General features: G+C 36.3%; 1 protein-coding gene across 1 annotated transcript in view; it reads left to right on the top strand.

The window, feature by feature from the left end:
* The window catches only part of LOC137394207 (transient receptor potential cation channel subfamily A member 1-like), a 43,641-nt gene that overhangs the window by 5,051 nt on the left and 22,799 nt on the right, over nucleotides 1-15,791 (top strand). Inside the window, exons 2-12 of the mRNA XM_068080927.1 lie at nucleotides 728-887; nucleotides 1,681-1,856; nucleotides 3,508-3,615; nucleotides 6,643-6,751; nucleotides 8,680-8,825; nucleotides 10,371-10,495; nucleotides 11,025-11,076; nucleotides 12,196-12,402; nucleotides 13,312-13,478; nucleotides 14,264-14,401; nucleotides 14,669-14,810. Of these exons, the coding sequence (XP_067937028.1) occupies nucleotides 728-887; nucleotides 1,681-1,856; nucleotides 3,508-3,615; nucleotides 6,643-6,751; nucleotides 8,680-8,825; nucleotides 10,371-10,495; nucleotides 11,025-11,076; nucleotides 12,196-12,402; nucleotides 13,312-13,478; nucleotides 14,264-14,401; nucleotides 14,669-14,810 (1,530 nt within the window). The remainder of the gene's footprint in view (nucleotides 1-727; nucleotides 888-1,680; nucleotides 1,857-3,507; nucleotides 3,616-6,642; nucleotides 6,752-8,679; nucleotides 8,826-10,370; nucleotides 10,496-11,024; nucleotides 11,077-12,195; nucleotides 12,403-13,311; nucleotides 13,479-14,263; nucleotides 14,402-14,668; nucleotides 14,811-15,791) is intronic.

Here is a 15,791-nt window from a genome sequence, read left to right as displayed (position 1 = left end):
TAATACTATGTAAATATTCAAATGGATGAAAAACGCATCATTCAGCAGTCTGTACAGATCCAATCTACATGTATAGAACTATGGCATTTTGGTATGGCATCCGGTATATTGCTGTTATACAAAGCAGACCTACTGTTTGGTATATTGCTGTTATACAAAGGAGACCACTGTTTGGTATATTGCTATTATACAAAGCAGATCTACTGTTTGGTATATTGCTGTTATACAAAGCAGACCTACTGTTTGGTATATTGCTGTTATACAAAGGAGACCACTGTTTGGTATATTGCTATTATACAAAGCAGATCTACTGTTTGGTATATTGCTGTTATACGAAGCAGACCTACTTTTTGGTATATTGCTGTTATACAAAGCAGATCTACTGTTTGGTATATTACATTTTTACTGAAATGTTTGCTCTCATACAGTTGCTTGTGAAAAGAAAAAATGACACGCATTCCTATATTGAAATTGATGTCACTACCATTATGCCTCATATCATGTCTGTGATACAAAAGACAACTGCATGTACATTGATCACTAGAGAGGGAGACAACTGCAGCATTTTAATACACTATAGCAAACATACTTTCTGTAACTTTATGTCGCTGCTTGGATGGTACTTTTGCTAGAGTTCATCACCAATGGTTAGGTGTTAGGGTGTTACTTCAATTGCCACAATATCTTTATAGCAGAACTTTAAGTACTTCTACTATATTTTCATTAGGCAGCTAAATCCGGAAACTGCAAAGAAATCGAATGTCTGCTCTCTCAAAAAAGGCTGAATATAAACCTAATATCTGAGTCAGGTGACGCAGCCATCCATATAGCTACAACTCATGGCCACTTGAAAGTAGTTGAACTCCTCCTTAAACATCCAAAGACTGGTATGTTCTAATTACTGACCCTTAGTACCATCATCGCTTGTTACCGTACCTAAACACTATCAATGGCCATCAATAACCTGTGGCCGGCTGATCAAATGTCTTTTACACAACAAGGATTGCTGCTAGTGATATATTTAGTGTTGTTTTACAATTCTGCTTTGTTTTCATATTGCAATATATGACAACTTATAACAAAGTTAAGTTTCACATGCTAAGCTATGGTAAGACAACTCTTATTAACAAACTCTTTTATTATGTACTACTGAATGCCCGGTGTTGCATGGAGAATAAGAAAAGCTTTTGGATAGAAAATTTATTTTCAATCAACTTATACAACATTTGCCATACTAACCTTTAAATAAAAGTGCTTGTTTATTTCTGTGTATGCTATGAAATCAATTAAATATATGCTAAATATACACACATTTATAGCAATTTAGAGTTGTTTGGGCGCATATTTTCCTTTAGTAGTTCGAACGCGCTAGATAAAGCTTGAAGCATGTGAATATTAGCCAGTTAAAGGTTGGCAGGTGTAATAAGCATGTCCACAATTATTCCATAGTAGGGCAAAGTGGCCGAGTAGATTAAAGGTTAGTGTGTCTGTTTGCAAAACCAGTGTATGTGAGTTCAATTCCAGCATAAAGTGGTGTTTTGCGCATATTTTATTGCTATAACTAGAGATATGACAAACCAATCAACAAACAAATATTTACATCTACATGCACTGTATATATAGATGAGCTTCAAGCATGGCATTTGACTAATCAGAGACTTATTCTGATCTCCTTTTCAGACGTTAACATTCTCAGCAAGGAAGGAAATGCTGCAATACATCTGGCGGCTAAACATCGGAGAAAAGCAATTTTGAAGGTTTTGCTGAACCATGGAGCCAAAATGAGCTTGCGGGATGGCAAGGGCAATGCAGCGTTACATTTAGCTGCCAGAAAAGCACATAAAGAAATTGCTGAGGTACGTATGATTATACTGCAACTGATTCACTCCATGTGGTTGATATATACATGCCCTATGTATTGAGTTGATATATACACGCTGCATGCATTGAGTTAATATAACACTCTCTATGTGCTGAATTAGTATACACTCACTATATTTGGTGAGTTGATAATAATGATATACACTCACTCCATGTAGTCAGTTGATATACACTCACTCTGTTGATGAGTTGATACACATTCACTCTATGTGATGAGTTGATATTTTGTATTTTATGCACAAATATTTTCGATGGCATATATTACTGTTGAAAAACAGTTTTCTTCACTTTCAAGGTTACTGTTGTTTTTATATACTAGTTAGATCATGAAGGACTTGCGTAATGTCACTTTACATTTGCTAGCTATACCGTTTGCATTATACCATTTATTTCTACAACCAGCTTATCAAATTAAATTTTTTGTTTTGCATACATTCCCAATTCAGTCACAGTGAAATGTGAATTGTTTACTTGCAGGTGTTATTCAGTCAGTCCCACTGTGATATAGATTGGTTACCTGCAGGTGTTACTCACCCAGCCCCACTGTAATATAGATTGTTTACCTGCAGGTGTTACTCAGTCAGCCCCACTGTAATATAGATTGTTTACCTGCAGATGTTACTCAGTTAGCCCCACTGTAATATAGATTGTTTACCTGCAGGTGTTACTCAGTCAGCCCCACTGTGATATAGATTGGTTACCTGCAGGTGTTACTCAGTCAGCCCCACTGTAATGTAGAGTGTTTACTTGCAGGTGTTACTCACCCAGCCCCACTGTAATATAGATTGTTTACCTGCAGGTGTTACTCAGTCAGCCCCACTGTAATATAGATTGTTTACCTGTAGGTGTTACTCAGTCAGCCCCACTGTAATATAGATTGTTTACCTGCAGGTGTTACTCAGTCAGCCCAACGTGATATAGATTGGTTACCTGCAGGTGTTACTCAGTCAGCCCCACTGTGATATAGATTGTTTACCTGCAGGTGTTACTCAGTCAGCCCCACTGTAATATAGATTGGTTACTTGCAGGTGTTACTCAGTCAGCCCCACTGTAATATAGAGTGTTTACTTGCAGGTGTTACTCAGCCAGCCCCACTGTGATATAGATTGTTTACCTGCAGGTGTTACTCAGTCAGCCCCACTGTAATATAGATTGGGTACTTGCAGGTGTTACTCAGTCAGCCCCACTGTAATATAGAGTATTTACTTGCAGGTGTTACTCAGCCAGCCCCACTGTAATATAGAGTGTTTACTTGCAGGTGTTACTCAGTCAGCCCCACTGTAATATAGATTGTTTACCTGCAGGTGTTACTCAGTCAGCCCCACTGTAATATAGATTGTTTACTTGCAGGTGTTACTCAGTCAGCCCCACTGTAATATAGAGTGTTTACTTGCAGGTGTTACTCAGCCAGTCCCACTGTGATATAGATTGTTTACCTGCAGGTGTTACTCAGTCAGCCCCACTGTAATATAGATTGGTTACCTGCAGGTGTTACTCAGTCAGCCCCACTGCAATATAGATTGTTTACTTGCAGGCGTTACTCAGTCAGCCCCACTGTAATATATAGTGTTTACTTGCAGGTGTTACTCAGTCAGCCCCACTGTAATATAGATTGTTTACCTGCAGGTGTTACTCAGCCAACCCCACTGCGATGTGGATATCCAAAGCAGAAGTAACTCAACTCCCCTACATTTCGCTATCAAAAGTGGATCCTATGAGATGTGCCAGTTGCTGGTATGAAACAATGTTTACAGCTCAGCAATATTAGTGCAAGTATTAAGGCAAAAGCTTTCCAAAATTGTGAAATAGTTTTGGTAGAAACCCGGTAGGCCAATGAAAATAAGCGATTATTTTATGAGGATCAATAAACTTAAAGCTAAATATATAAAAATAAATATTTCTTTTGTAAATCCTTTTTTAGTTTTGCACATTCTCTGCCACCAATGATGTAAACCCCCAGGATAGACGACGGATATCATATGGGCAGGGTTTAATGACTGAGCTCTGTTATGGTTGTGCTAGCCTGTGTTTTGGTGCTAACACAGTTCTCGTGGGGTAGTCACGTTGCCTTGTTAGGTTTTTAGGTCTACATTTTTATTACCTATATGCGTCGATCATAGATAATAACTGATTTGCGGATAGTAGTGCAAAACAACAAAACCTGTAACCAGCAAACACATAATTCTCTCTTTCCCTTTTCAATTTTAGCACTATACTAAGATCCATGAAAAATAAAACATTTCAAATTACCTATTTTTATCAGTTTTGAGATTTTTAAGGGTCGTAGTATACGCTTAAAGTTAAATATAATTTACCTGACCGAAATCACCCGAACAACTTCTTTTTTTCTCTAGTTTTTTATCAATATTTTGCCACCCCTAATATAAAATGAAAAAGTCTTTCATCGTTGTCATATTGTTTCACTTGGCCAATAAGATGAGACAGCAAACAAAGCTGTGTAGTTTTCATACTCAAAACCTGAATATAAAACCAAATTTGAGCTATTACACAATGGCGACTATAAATATCCCAAATGCTTGTGGATGGCAACTGACTGATCATAACAGTGACAATATTGGGCAACTATATTTGTTTGACAACAAAATGAAACCAACAGATCAGTAAAATAATCACTATTGTTCATAATATTTGTAAATTTACAAGTTTACTAATAATCATAAATTATATAAATAATAAATAAATATAAATAATAAAATATAAATAATAAATATTTATAAATTTACAAATTCAGCATATTTCTTTGTTCGGGTGCCGTGTTTGGGTTCATCCCAACAGAGCTCGATCATTAAACTCCGCCCACATGATGCTCGTCATCTATCCTGTAAGGTTGTATATCATTGCTGTCACTGACATGGCTCCATCTCTACCACTAACATGATTTTATCTCTACCACTAACATGGTCTCATCTCTACCACTCACATAGTTCAATTTCTTTCTTGCAAATAATATCATAATCAAACTTCTTAGTAATTTCCAAAAATTAATTTATTTATTTGGATATATAGCAGCCATTTACTTTGAAGTTCATTAAAATAAATTTTAAACAAGTTTAGTAAGAAATGCTTTGCGCCATTCACTTACCCAATAACATTATAGTTCTAAACTATCCAATGCACTCACTTACCCAATAACATTATAGTTCTAAACTATCCAATGCACTTACTTACCCAATAACATTATAATTCTAAACTATCCAATGTACTCACTTACCCAATAACATTATAGTTCTAAACTATCCAATGCACTCACTTACCCAATAACATTATAATTCTAAACTATCCAATGCACTCACTTACCCAAAAACATTATAATTCTAAGCTATCTAATGCACTCACTTTCCCAATAACATTATAAATCTAAGCTATCTAAGCTATCTATCTTACTCAATAAAATTATAATGTTAAACTATTTAACGTATTAATGTAGTCATTGCAAACTTTGCAGCAACTCAAAACTGATTTTTTCTAAAGCAGAGGACAAAATCAGACCTGAAAATTTCATAAATATATAAGATTATATCACTCTCAAATCTTAATGGTTATCCATTGTCAGAGTCGATGATTACATATACTGTAAAACCTGTATTTGAACGCCACCTGTATTTGAAGGCCCCCTCTATTTGAACGCCACAATAAGAAAAAGGTTGAAAAATGGGGCATTACTCTTTATCTGAAGGTCACCTATATTTGAGCGACACTTTGACATTCACCAGCTACTTACATGTAGTATATATAAGTAATCGAAGGTACCTAACTAGGCATAATTGTACTAAAAGATTAGTGCGATTTTGATGGACTTTGAGTTTTGTGGGCTAATATTAAATGCATTGATAACGCATCAAACACGGGAGTAAACACACCTAGATCATGGTGCCTGGAGATTGAGCCTACTACATTGAGGCCTTGGTAGCCAAATAAAACACTCCTACGCGTAGTTGGGAGTTAAACTTCCTCAGAGTACTACGAGATTGTACATATATACATCTAATCTTTGACATAAATGTCGTGTAGGCACGAACCCGAAGATGCTAATCATCAGGTCGTTCAAGGGACGTGGGGTAACCAACACTTTAGAGTCTAGACAGCTCTGAGGATAACAAGATTAATCGTTTCAGGTCAGACGACCCGATTAAGACTGGACTGGAATGTCTCAAGCAGACGCGGGCCAATGCTGGCATTGTCAATAAAAATGACATTCAACTATATCTCGGCGCTGGCGGGCAAGTTCTAGAGAACGACCTGGACTGCCGAAATAGCGATGATCATTTGATTTTCTACAGTAAACATTTTATTACTTACTACTAATCACCAGACTATTTTGTATTATGTCTTGTATCATATTTTTTGTATTATAATTTATAATTTTATGTTAGTTGCAATTTTATTGTTCATAGTTTGTTAAATTATTTTGTGTTAAAATTTTATGTTGGATGTTATCATTCATTGTTCGTTAATTGAAATTTAACTTCCCAAAACCCAGAACAGCTAGTTGAAAAATTGAACACCACCCTTTTATTGAACACCACCTCTAATTAAACGCCATCATAAAATAAAGGTTGGAAAATAGAATGCTATGGCGTTCAAATAAAGGTTAACGGTAGTTGCGTTTTTTAACGAAACAATACATAAATGACAACGCATTCTAAATAATTGGCTACCATATATACCTCCTTATGGTACAGATGTTTAGTATATATACCATGGGTATGAGAAAACAACTTGATTCTGTTGTATTGCTAGATACACAGTGGCGCGAGTGTTTACAAAGAAGATATTGGGCAGCAATCCGCCCTGATATTAGCAGCTGTTGAGAAAAGTGAAAAGATTTTGCAACTGACTCTAGACAGAGGTAAGAAAGAGCTAACAAAGACACAACCAGCTATAGCTTATTATATCTCCACATAATGTGCCTGAGTAACAGAACAAATGTCCCAAGGACACTGTGACTCCCACAGTTAGCTATAGCAGTAATGTCACTATTGTGTATTTGCATGTATGCGACGTAGATATGATGTCATATTGTATGTAGTGATGTGGTGCTGTCATATTAACCTTTAATTGTTTGCTGATATGTTGATGTATTGGACATCAGAGGCATAGAGATGTGAACATTTGCACTTATGGGTATTAATGTGTTGTTAGCGTCTCTATGTAGAGTTGAGATTCACTATGTTCTCGCGTTTAACAAAGGAACTGCATTAATACACAACATGTCAATACCCATTAAAACAACGCAAGTTTAACGCAACACCAACATGTGTTTACCTCACCGCATGCTAACGCAACATGTGCAAAACTCCCGTGTCATGGAAACATAGTGCATCTCTAACTAACAGATAATGGGTTATTTAATGATGTCAATATACTAATGAAGTGTCACTTCTATATCCTGATCTAATAATACATCTACTATATAAACGGCAATCGTTGTCTGTTAGTCTATCTGTCTGTCCGCCTTATAGAGCGGTCTTTTCTTTTATCGTCGTACGAATTTCGGTCGTACGAAGCGAACTGAATTAATATGTGTAGTAACGGTAAATAAATTATAGAGCGGTCTTTCTTTTTCCATTCGGTCGAACGAAGCCAACCGAATTAATATGAGTACTAATTATCATAATTTCGTAATATCGTAATTTCGTAATATGGACTATTAGCCGCTACTTTTCTCTGATGATTTGAGCCAAGCGGCTTATATAAAGGTGTGGCGATTCTGTTGTTTTTCTTTCACCGCTCGAGCGCATTAACCGAAATCCCCTGTTAGCACGCTTTTTAAACGGCAAATTTTCTGCCGTGTTAAAAAGCACCTTTCCTGAGTTCTGCGGCCTATACAAAGGTGTCTATACAGCTATACAAATGTACTATTCATTAAATAAAATAAATTAATGAGTAGTTATTTACATGCAATTAATATTTACTGCCAACGTGTACCGAGAAGGTCACGTAAACGTTTGTTTCTTGGAGCCACTGGAAAAACGCATTTCTCACCTACTAAATTTCCACATCAAAAAGGTAAGTGTTTCTTATACGATGTTGTATTGTCTATGAATTGCCACATCTCCACTACTTAATAACGTTGGATTTGCCGCTGTTCGTGATAGTGGGTCATGTTCATTTCCTTCAGCAGCCGAGTTACTAATTTTTTTCCAGCTCTGAGTCGGCCTACTGTAACTTACTATTACAGAACTTTCACGAGTACTCCGAGGGTTGCGATACGCTATTGTGAAAAGAAAGAAAGCAGCTGCTATCGACTTACTGTCACCCTGCATCAGCCATGACCAGCTATACGTCGCCTGCTCAAAAGTAGGCACACGCCGAAAACTGTTTCTTCATACGCCCGACAGAAAAACTAAAAATGTTGTCTATCCGCATGTGTTGCGTTGAACTAAGGGAGAGAGAGAGAGAGGGAGAGAGAAAGGGAGAGAGGGAGAGGGAGAGCGAGGAGGAGAGGGGGGGGAGAGAGGGAGAGAGAGAGGGAGAGAGAGAGAAGGGGAGAGAGAGGGAGAGCGAGGAGGAGAGGGGGGAGAGAGAGGGGGAAGAGGGAGGGAGAGAGGGAGCGGGGAGAGAGGGGAGAGACGGAGAGAGGGAGATGTAACTGCATAGTTGACGTTGTTTTACAGTATGAAAGACAACTCTCAATAAACCTCTTGCTGTACAAGAATCTGATCCCGTTGACGGGTAATGCAGCTAGTGTATCATACAAGGATGGATATAGTAGCACATCAATATTTATCATTTTCAAACAGTACAATTGATTCTTGCCAAAAACAACATTTACAGCTAAGTTGGAAAAGTCTACATTTGAAGATTATTTGCACCAGAAAGACCATGAAGGATCTGCTGCGTTCCATTTGGCTGTTGCAAATAATCGCTGTGAGCATGTGCGACGTCTGCTGGAGGCCGGAGCTGATGTCAACTGTGTCAAGGTCGGTAGTAATATCCAACATAAAGTGGTTTAAAGATAACTACAACATGTCTAACATGTATCTTAGCAAAATAAGTAAGTTATAAGCATTTCAGGTTGAACTGTTGACCACCTGTAAACACTGTCGATAACAATAATATGATATGGCTTATAATGACAGGCAGCAACACGTCTTAGCAAAAATATATGCATGACTACTGACGTCATTTTTTGGAGAAGTCTGGGCACCTTTTTTTCTAATCATTTTAACCGTGATCACGTTTTAGCGATTTTAATCTTGAAACATCCTGGCAGTCAGATCACTCAAACATTAAAAACAATCGCAAATAATAGAAAAATACTGATACTTTCTGATAAAATCTACTAAAATTTTATGTAAGTTTATCTTTAAGTGAGTCAGCACTCATAATTATGTCGATGGTAGGATGACAGTATACAGTATACAGTGTACTGTCTACAGTATACTGTATACTGTACAAAAATAGCCTGTAGTGCTACACTAGCCCTTGCATCAAGCATGCAGCCAGCTTATATAAGAATAGTGGTAATAAATTGCTTGCGCTATTGACCTGTGCTATTGCTTATGGTCAATAATGCCCTACAGCTGAAAGTTCTTTGAAAGCGGATAACTCCAGTTAAAAATAGCATTGATAGTCTCATAAGTATTCTTATATACTGTTTAGGCTCTCCTGATGCTACACCCTCGCTAACTTGATTTGTGAGTGATGTAGGCTATTGGAAGTAATGACTAGTTTAGCTTATGTTTAATATGCAGTATGAAAAATATTCCTTTTGTGTTTGTGTGATTGTTTGTATATTATCTCCAAGGAATTAGGTATTTTATTTTTAAAAAGCTATCTTTTAAAGACACCTTAAATTATGCGAAAGAGAGTTTCACTGTCATGAGAAAGGAAGAAGAATTGAACTGACAGATAGCATTTTGGAAAGAGCTTTTTATACCATGCATTTAAGTTATCATAAACTTTTATCCTATCAGTTGAGTTAGCATAGCTTGTAATAGCCTTAATCGTTAATTGGTTCAGAAACACTGCAAAAAACATTGATGAAATGGCTATTCGATAGCTTCAAACTCAAAGTTGAGTACATTTTTTAGTGTCTGGCCAACCATGGAATCAGAATCAAAATTTTATGTTGTATTTCAGTTTGATGTACATGTTCTATTTTATTTCAAAACACCCATTTTTATAATGCTCATTTGCAAATCATAGTATTACATTTTAATAACACTGCAGTTGTGCTCACATGCTTCCCAATAAACGGTTTTGGCGAAGTTACGATTAGTAATTAAATATTTATGACCAGATATTTGCTGTTGTACTTGAGTTGAATCTTTATACATCAAATAGCACCTTGCTAGCATTCCACTATTATGAAAACCAGCTACCTACCGCTAGAACACTTTGTCTCTCCAGGGACTAAATTTAAGGATTTTAAATTTTGGCTCACTCAGTCATGTTGTTTTCTCTTTGTTAGTTCAGTTTAATGTGACACTTTCAGAATTTAATTTAATTTTGACACTATTCAGAATGACAGCTCTACAGCCTTGCATTTGGCAGCCATGTTTGGTTTCGTTGAGATTGCCGAACTTCTGGTAAAAAATGGAGCAGATGTTCATAGAGAGAATCATTGTAAGCAAACTCCACTGCACAGGTAGGTCTAAGGGTTTTTACTTTTAGAGAGAACATTATAAGTCAACCTGAGACTACCACTACCAGGAACTCAGAATTCATCTGTAGTAAATATAACTTTCAAACTCACTTTTTCAGATTTATAAACTTGCTTATTAGATTTTATTGAACATAGAAAAGGACAGGTCTGCTGCCATTGTAGTGTTTTGTTACCATTGCAATGAGAGTTGTCTCCCTTGCTTCAAGAGTTTAATTACTTTGGCTACCCCAAGTAGCTTACACTACTGCTTCTCCACACTATAGTCTGTCCACCAATGGGGAATTATGAGCTCCAACTTAAGTGTCACTATAGTCTCTCCACAAGCTAGGGAAGTTATGCACTCCTACCATTGTGGCATGGTCTCTCCAGGAATAAGGGAATTGTGCGCTCCTATTTTAGTGACACAGTAGCCTATCTATGGAGTAAGGAGAGTTATGAGCAGTTGTAATTAGACCATATAATAAGAGCTGTTCACTCATGTGTTGTAATGTGATGATTGGTATACATGCAGGACAGCTGAATTTGAGTCAAAGTGTCAAGTTGCTGAACTGCTTTTATCAATGGTAAGTACATGTATACACTGGTTAGCATATGCATACATGCATATATATATGTGTATGTTTGTGTATATGCTTATGTACTACTTAAAAATGTGCACAATAATGCAAAACAGATGTTGAAAATTATTGATGATTTAAAAGTTGTCTTTTCTTGCCTATCTGTACTGCTCTTGTAATCATACATAGTGTTCTATTGAATAGACATACAAAGTAGAACAAAACTAATACTAATATTTCATGTCAAAATGCTAGCAGTGTTCACGAGACAAAGTGAACAGTTTGGTGGTTTACATAGATTACTGTTAGAAAACATGACTCTGAGCGCATCTACTGGTCAGCCTTTATATATTGTGACTAGCGGAATGCCCGGCGTTGCACGGGTATTAAAACAGCTTATAAACAGTGGCAGGTAATGTAGTTGCCTGCCACTTGCCATTAACCTGGCATATTTTCAATGGCTAATTTGATAAGCTAGTATTGCTAAACTTACTAATAAGAGCCATGAGAGCAAGCTTTAGTGACGTTGCGTAATGCAGAGTGCTCTGCGTTTTTTAACTTAGATGACCACTCATATTGTCAAATAGATCAATTGCATCTCGCGTTGCTCAATAGGTTAGTTTATTGTCTGGTGAACAAGAGGTTCCGAGATCTTAAGCTTCTGCGATACAGATTTTTCATTGCTAAATACTGATACCTATAGCTGGGCAGACCAAACGATGACAGACTTTGACAGACTTTGAGGTTTATATATATAGACTAAAGTGTGAGTTGGCTTAAACATGCAAAAGTCGTTGTTGTAAGAGTAAATCAGAATTTAAAGTGATAATTTACTTATATCACCCACAGCCGTAAATTAAACACTATCAATAAAATTTCTGCCCAGCTTGCTTAAATCTTAGGCAAATTAAAATATAATGTAACAGCTTCAGGGAGTAAACATATTGTTACAGCTTTTTCAAACTGAGACAATTAGACATCTACCTTTTTTAGCCTGAGTTCTTTAATAAAATTGATTGTCTTTCATTTACCTTCCAATACATTTAAATTAAGTCGCAATATTCTTATAGCCTATACATATTTAAAATTGAGACAGTTGTAATGTTATCATGTTATGGTTTACAGGGAGTGGACATAAATGCAGTAGATGCTAAGAATATGTCTCCACTCCACTATGCAGTGAGAAAAGGGCGGTTAGAAATAATACGCTTTCTCATCAGCAATGACGCTCTGGTTGATCTGACAGATGATTTGGGTAGAAGTATTCTGCATCACAGTGTCATCAGCAACCAACTCTCCTGCTTTGAATTATTGATTGAGCTTTTACCTCAGGTTAGGCTTGTTGAATTATGCTTTCGCATGGTTTCGCAGAAAATTAGCTATATTAAAAGAATTGCTTTATTATACTTTTTGTAATGGCAAATCTGCATCATATTCCAGCAGCTCAGCAATGAGCTCTCCAAATCTTTGCATCTTCTTACTCTGCCTATGCTAAATGCTTATTTTACTTCAATTAAAGGTTTCAAGATTTTTCATGGTTTTTGTTTTTCTTTTTCACATGACAGTTACAGGTTTTCAACTCATTTTAACTTACATGTAGGTGCTATGAACATGTGCGTACAACTTCTAACTATTATTTTTAAAATACCCATGCTAGCTGCTTCACAACCTTCTACCTAATATTCGTTCTCTTAGCAGAGAAAGGTATTTTAAAAGCTACATGTCAAACCAATTGTTTGATTTTATTGGCTAACTGTTGCCCTTTATATTTATGATTCTGACATGACATAATTTGCAAAACATTTCTGTTTAAAATGAAATTATTGTCGACGAAGTATTATATATATATATACAACACTCTGCTTTAAAATGTCATAAACATGTTTATGTTAACACTATTAAGAAATATTTCTACAATACTCATGATTTTCCATAAACCAAGTTATTATATTTAAAGATGCTTTTTGGCAAGGCTGCCTATCCCTTCATAAATTTCCACTCTGATCTTTATGACCTGGCAAATCTAACCTAAAAGCTGACTCTACCAGCATTCCACATCACCTTACGTATCTTCTGCCACCCTTGCTGAAGTGGTATTGCTGCCCCCTTGATGCCTTTGACCTTCTGAGATCACTTCTGTCACAAAGCAACCTAATAATATAAATTTTTATTTTCTAAAACACACTTTTTAAATATTTTTAGGCTTTGTGTTAGGTTTTTCCTCAATAATGTGCATTACAGGAAGCAGTCAGAAGGATTGTGGGAGTTAAAGATGTCACAGAGAAGACAGCGTTGCACTACTGTGCTGACAAGGGAAAACTGGAGTTCTTAAAGAGACTACTTCAGCTAGGTGCATCTGCTGCTGACACCGATGAGAATGACAAAACTGCTATGCATATGGCAGCAGAGTAGGTTACAGGTGTATAGTTCTGGGCAGCTGCACATTGCTGCCGCTTAGCTCAGCCTCTGGTTTAATGCCAGTATAGGGTCTATGCAGTCTGACTACCTAACAGAGGAAAGTATGAGTTTCTTTGAGAGTATGCATGTCGCAAGACTCGTCAACTGTATTGCATGTGACAGCTCTGTCTGTTACCCTCTGACTAACTCAATGTAAATAATAGAAACCTTTGTTCAATACAATGGATACAGAATATAAACTACAAAATGTATGAGACTAAAACCCAATTGGTCAAAAAGTATGTAAAAGGGCAGGAAAACCTGGTTTTGTTAGCCTTTATGGATCTTCTGGCTTTATCTAGAGCCTTTTTGAACTACTAGGTGCAACTTCAGTTTCTTGTACTTTCACTAAGGCCTTGCTGACTCACTGTCTGTTACCAGAGCCTTGATTACCCGCTGTCCTTTACCGGAGCTCCTTCAGCTCTGCATCTGACGAGGCTCTCTTTGAGATCCATTTTTATACTTACTAATTAGATATGTTTAGTTTGATTATTAATATTATTGTTATTATTATTGGTTTAATAAGAACAAGTGTCTTTTGTAAGAAATTGGAAAAAAGAGGCAATTGTTTTAGAAACACATTGACAATACTGCACCCTTACATGGCTGCATGTAACATCTGGTAAGGTGCATATCTGACAAAACGTACAAAATGCTCAAAGCAATCATCACCTTTATAAGAGATGTCTAAACTCCATTGGGGTTAGCATAGTTGAAAATGCAATTGCTATTGTAGGAATGGCTACTCTGAATGCATCTCTACCTTGTTCCATCACAGTAAATCAGAGATCAATGACGATGATGCAGAAGGATGTACTCCAATGTTACTAGCTTGCTTGAATGGCCACTACTCTAGTGTCAAGGCGCTTCTAAAGTAACCAATCACATTATGGTCTTTCAGAAAATAGATCATGCCAGAAACTTTATTGGAATTGTTAAAATTGTTTGTTAAACTACAAGCTGACAATGACTTCTTATTTGTTAAAAAATTTTATTAAAATCATACCTGGCTTTTACCCTTTCTATATTGGCCTCAATGCAACACAAAGCATTAAACCACAAATGAAGTCTGTGATACTCAAATATTCTAAGCATTTCTGTTCGCCCTTGGATTTTTATTAGATTTATTTTTTATGAGTAGGCATGGAGGTGATGTGTTAGCAAGAGGCCATGATGAGTTCAATCACACAGTGCTAACAGCCGCTGCCTGTAATGGTCATCTAGAGATAGTAGACTTATTGCTTGAGCATGGAAATGATACTGAGGTGTCTACCAAATATCAGGTACTAACTGTAACTAAAGTATAGAGATGATACTGAGGTGTCTACCGAATATCAGGTCCCAGATTTAACTAAAGTATAGAGATGATATACTGAGGTGTCTACCAAATATCAGATACAACCTGTAACTAAACTATGGAGATGATACTGGGTTGTCTACCAAATATCAGATACCAACTGTAACTAGAGAGTAGGATGATGCTGAGGTGTCTACCAAATATCAGGTACCAACAGTAGCTAGTGTATGAGAATGATATTACACACAAAAGTTTTTATTTATACAGTTGATTGATCAGAATAAAAGTTCTGATCCTACATTAGTTTGGAAAGTCGGTAAAAAGTTTAAATTCGCTTCTAAAGAGTATGCAACTTTTAACAAGACAGTTTTAAAATTATTTTACCCATTATATGAGGTATTAATAAATGATGCCTCATATAACCACTTTGTAGTATAGTATGATGATTGCAGACTTTTTATTTTAGCCACTTGTCTGTGAACAATGTTACTTTTGGAGTTTATTTGTTTCAGAGTATGAGATGGAATACAAACAAACAAATAGTATTCTAAAGAGATACTCCAATTATATTTATAGTCAAATCTGATGCAATCTCAATACAATATTCTACACTTCTCAAGATGTAGAATATTATATTAGTATATTAAATTTCAGTGCAGTATCTATATTGTACTGATATTTGTAACAGCTAGGAAACAACTCTGCACCTGGCATGCAGAGGGAACTGTTCACCTTCACCTTTTGAGTTAGTTATTGTATGATCTTCCTAAGTTAGTTATTGTATGATCTTCCCAAGTTGGTTATTGTATCATCTTCCTAAGTAAGTTATTGTATCATCTTCCTAAGTTAGTTATTGTATGATCTTCCCAAGTTGGTTATTGTATCATCTTCCTAAGTAAGTTATTGTATCATCTTCCTAAGTTAGTTATTGTATCACCTTTTGAGTTAGTTATTGTACCATCTTCTT

Source organism: Watersipora subatra, chromosome 4 (genome assembly GCF_963576615.1).
Source record: "Watersipora subatra chromosome 4, tzWatSuba1.1, whole genome shotgun sequence".
NCBI lineage: Eukaryota > Metazoa > Bryozoa > Gymnolaemata > Cheilostomatida > Watersiporidae > Watersipora > Watersipora subatra.
The sequence above is the reverse complement of the archived record's forward strand: the minus strand, read 5'-3'. Positions and strand labels throughout refer to the sequence as shown.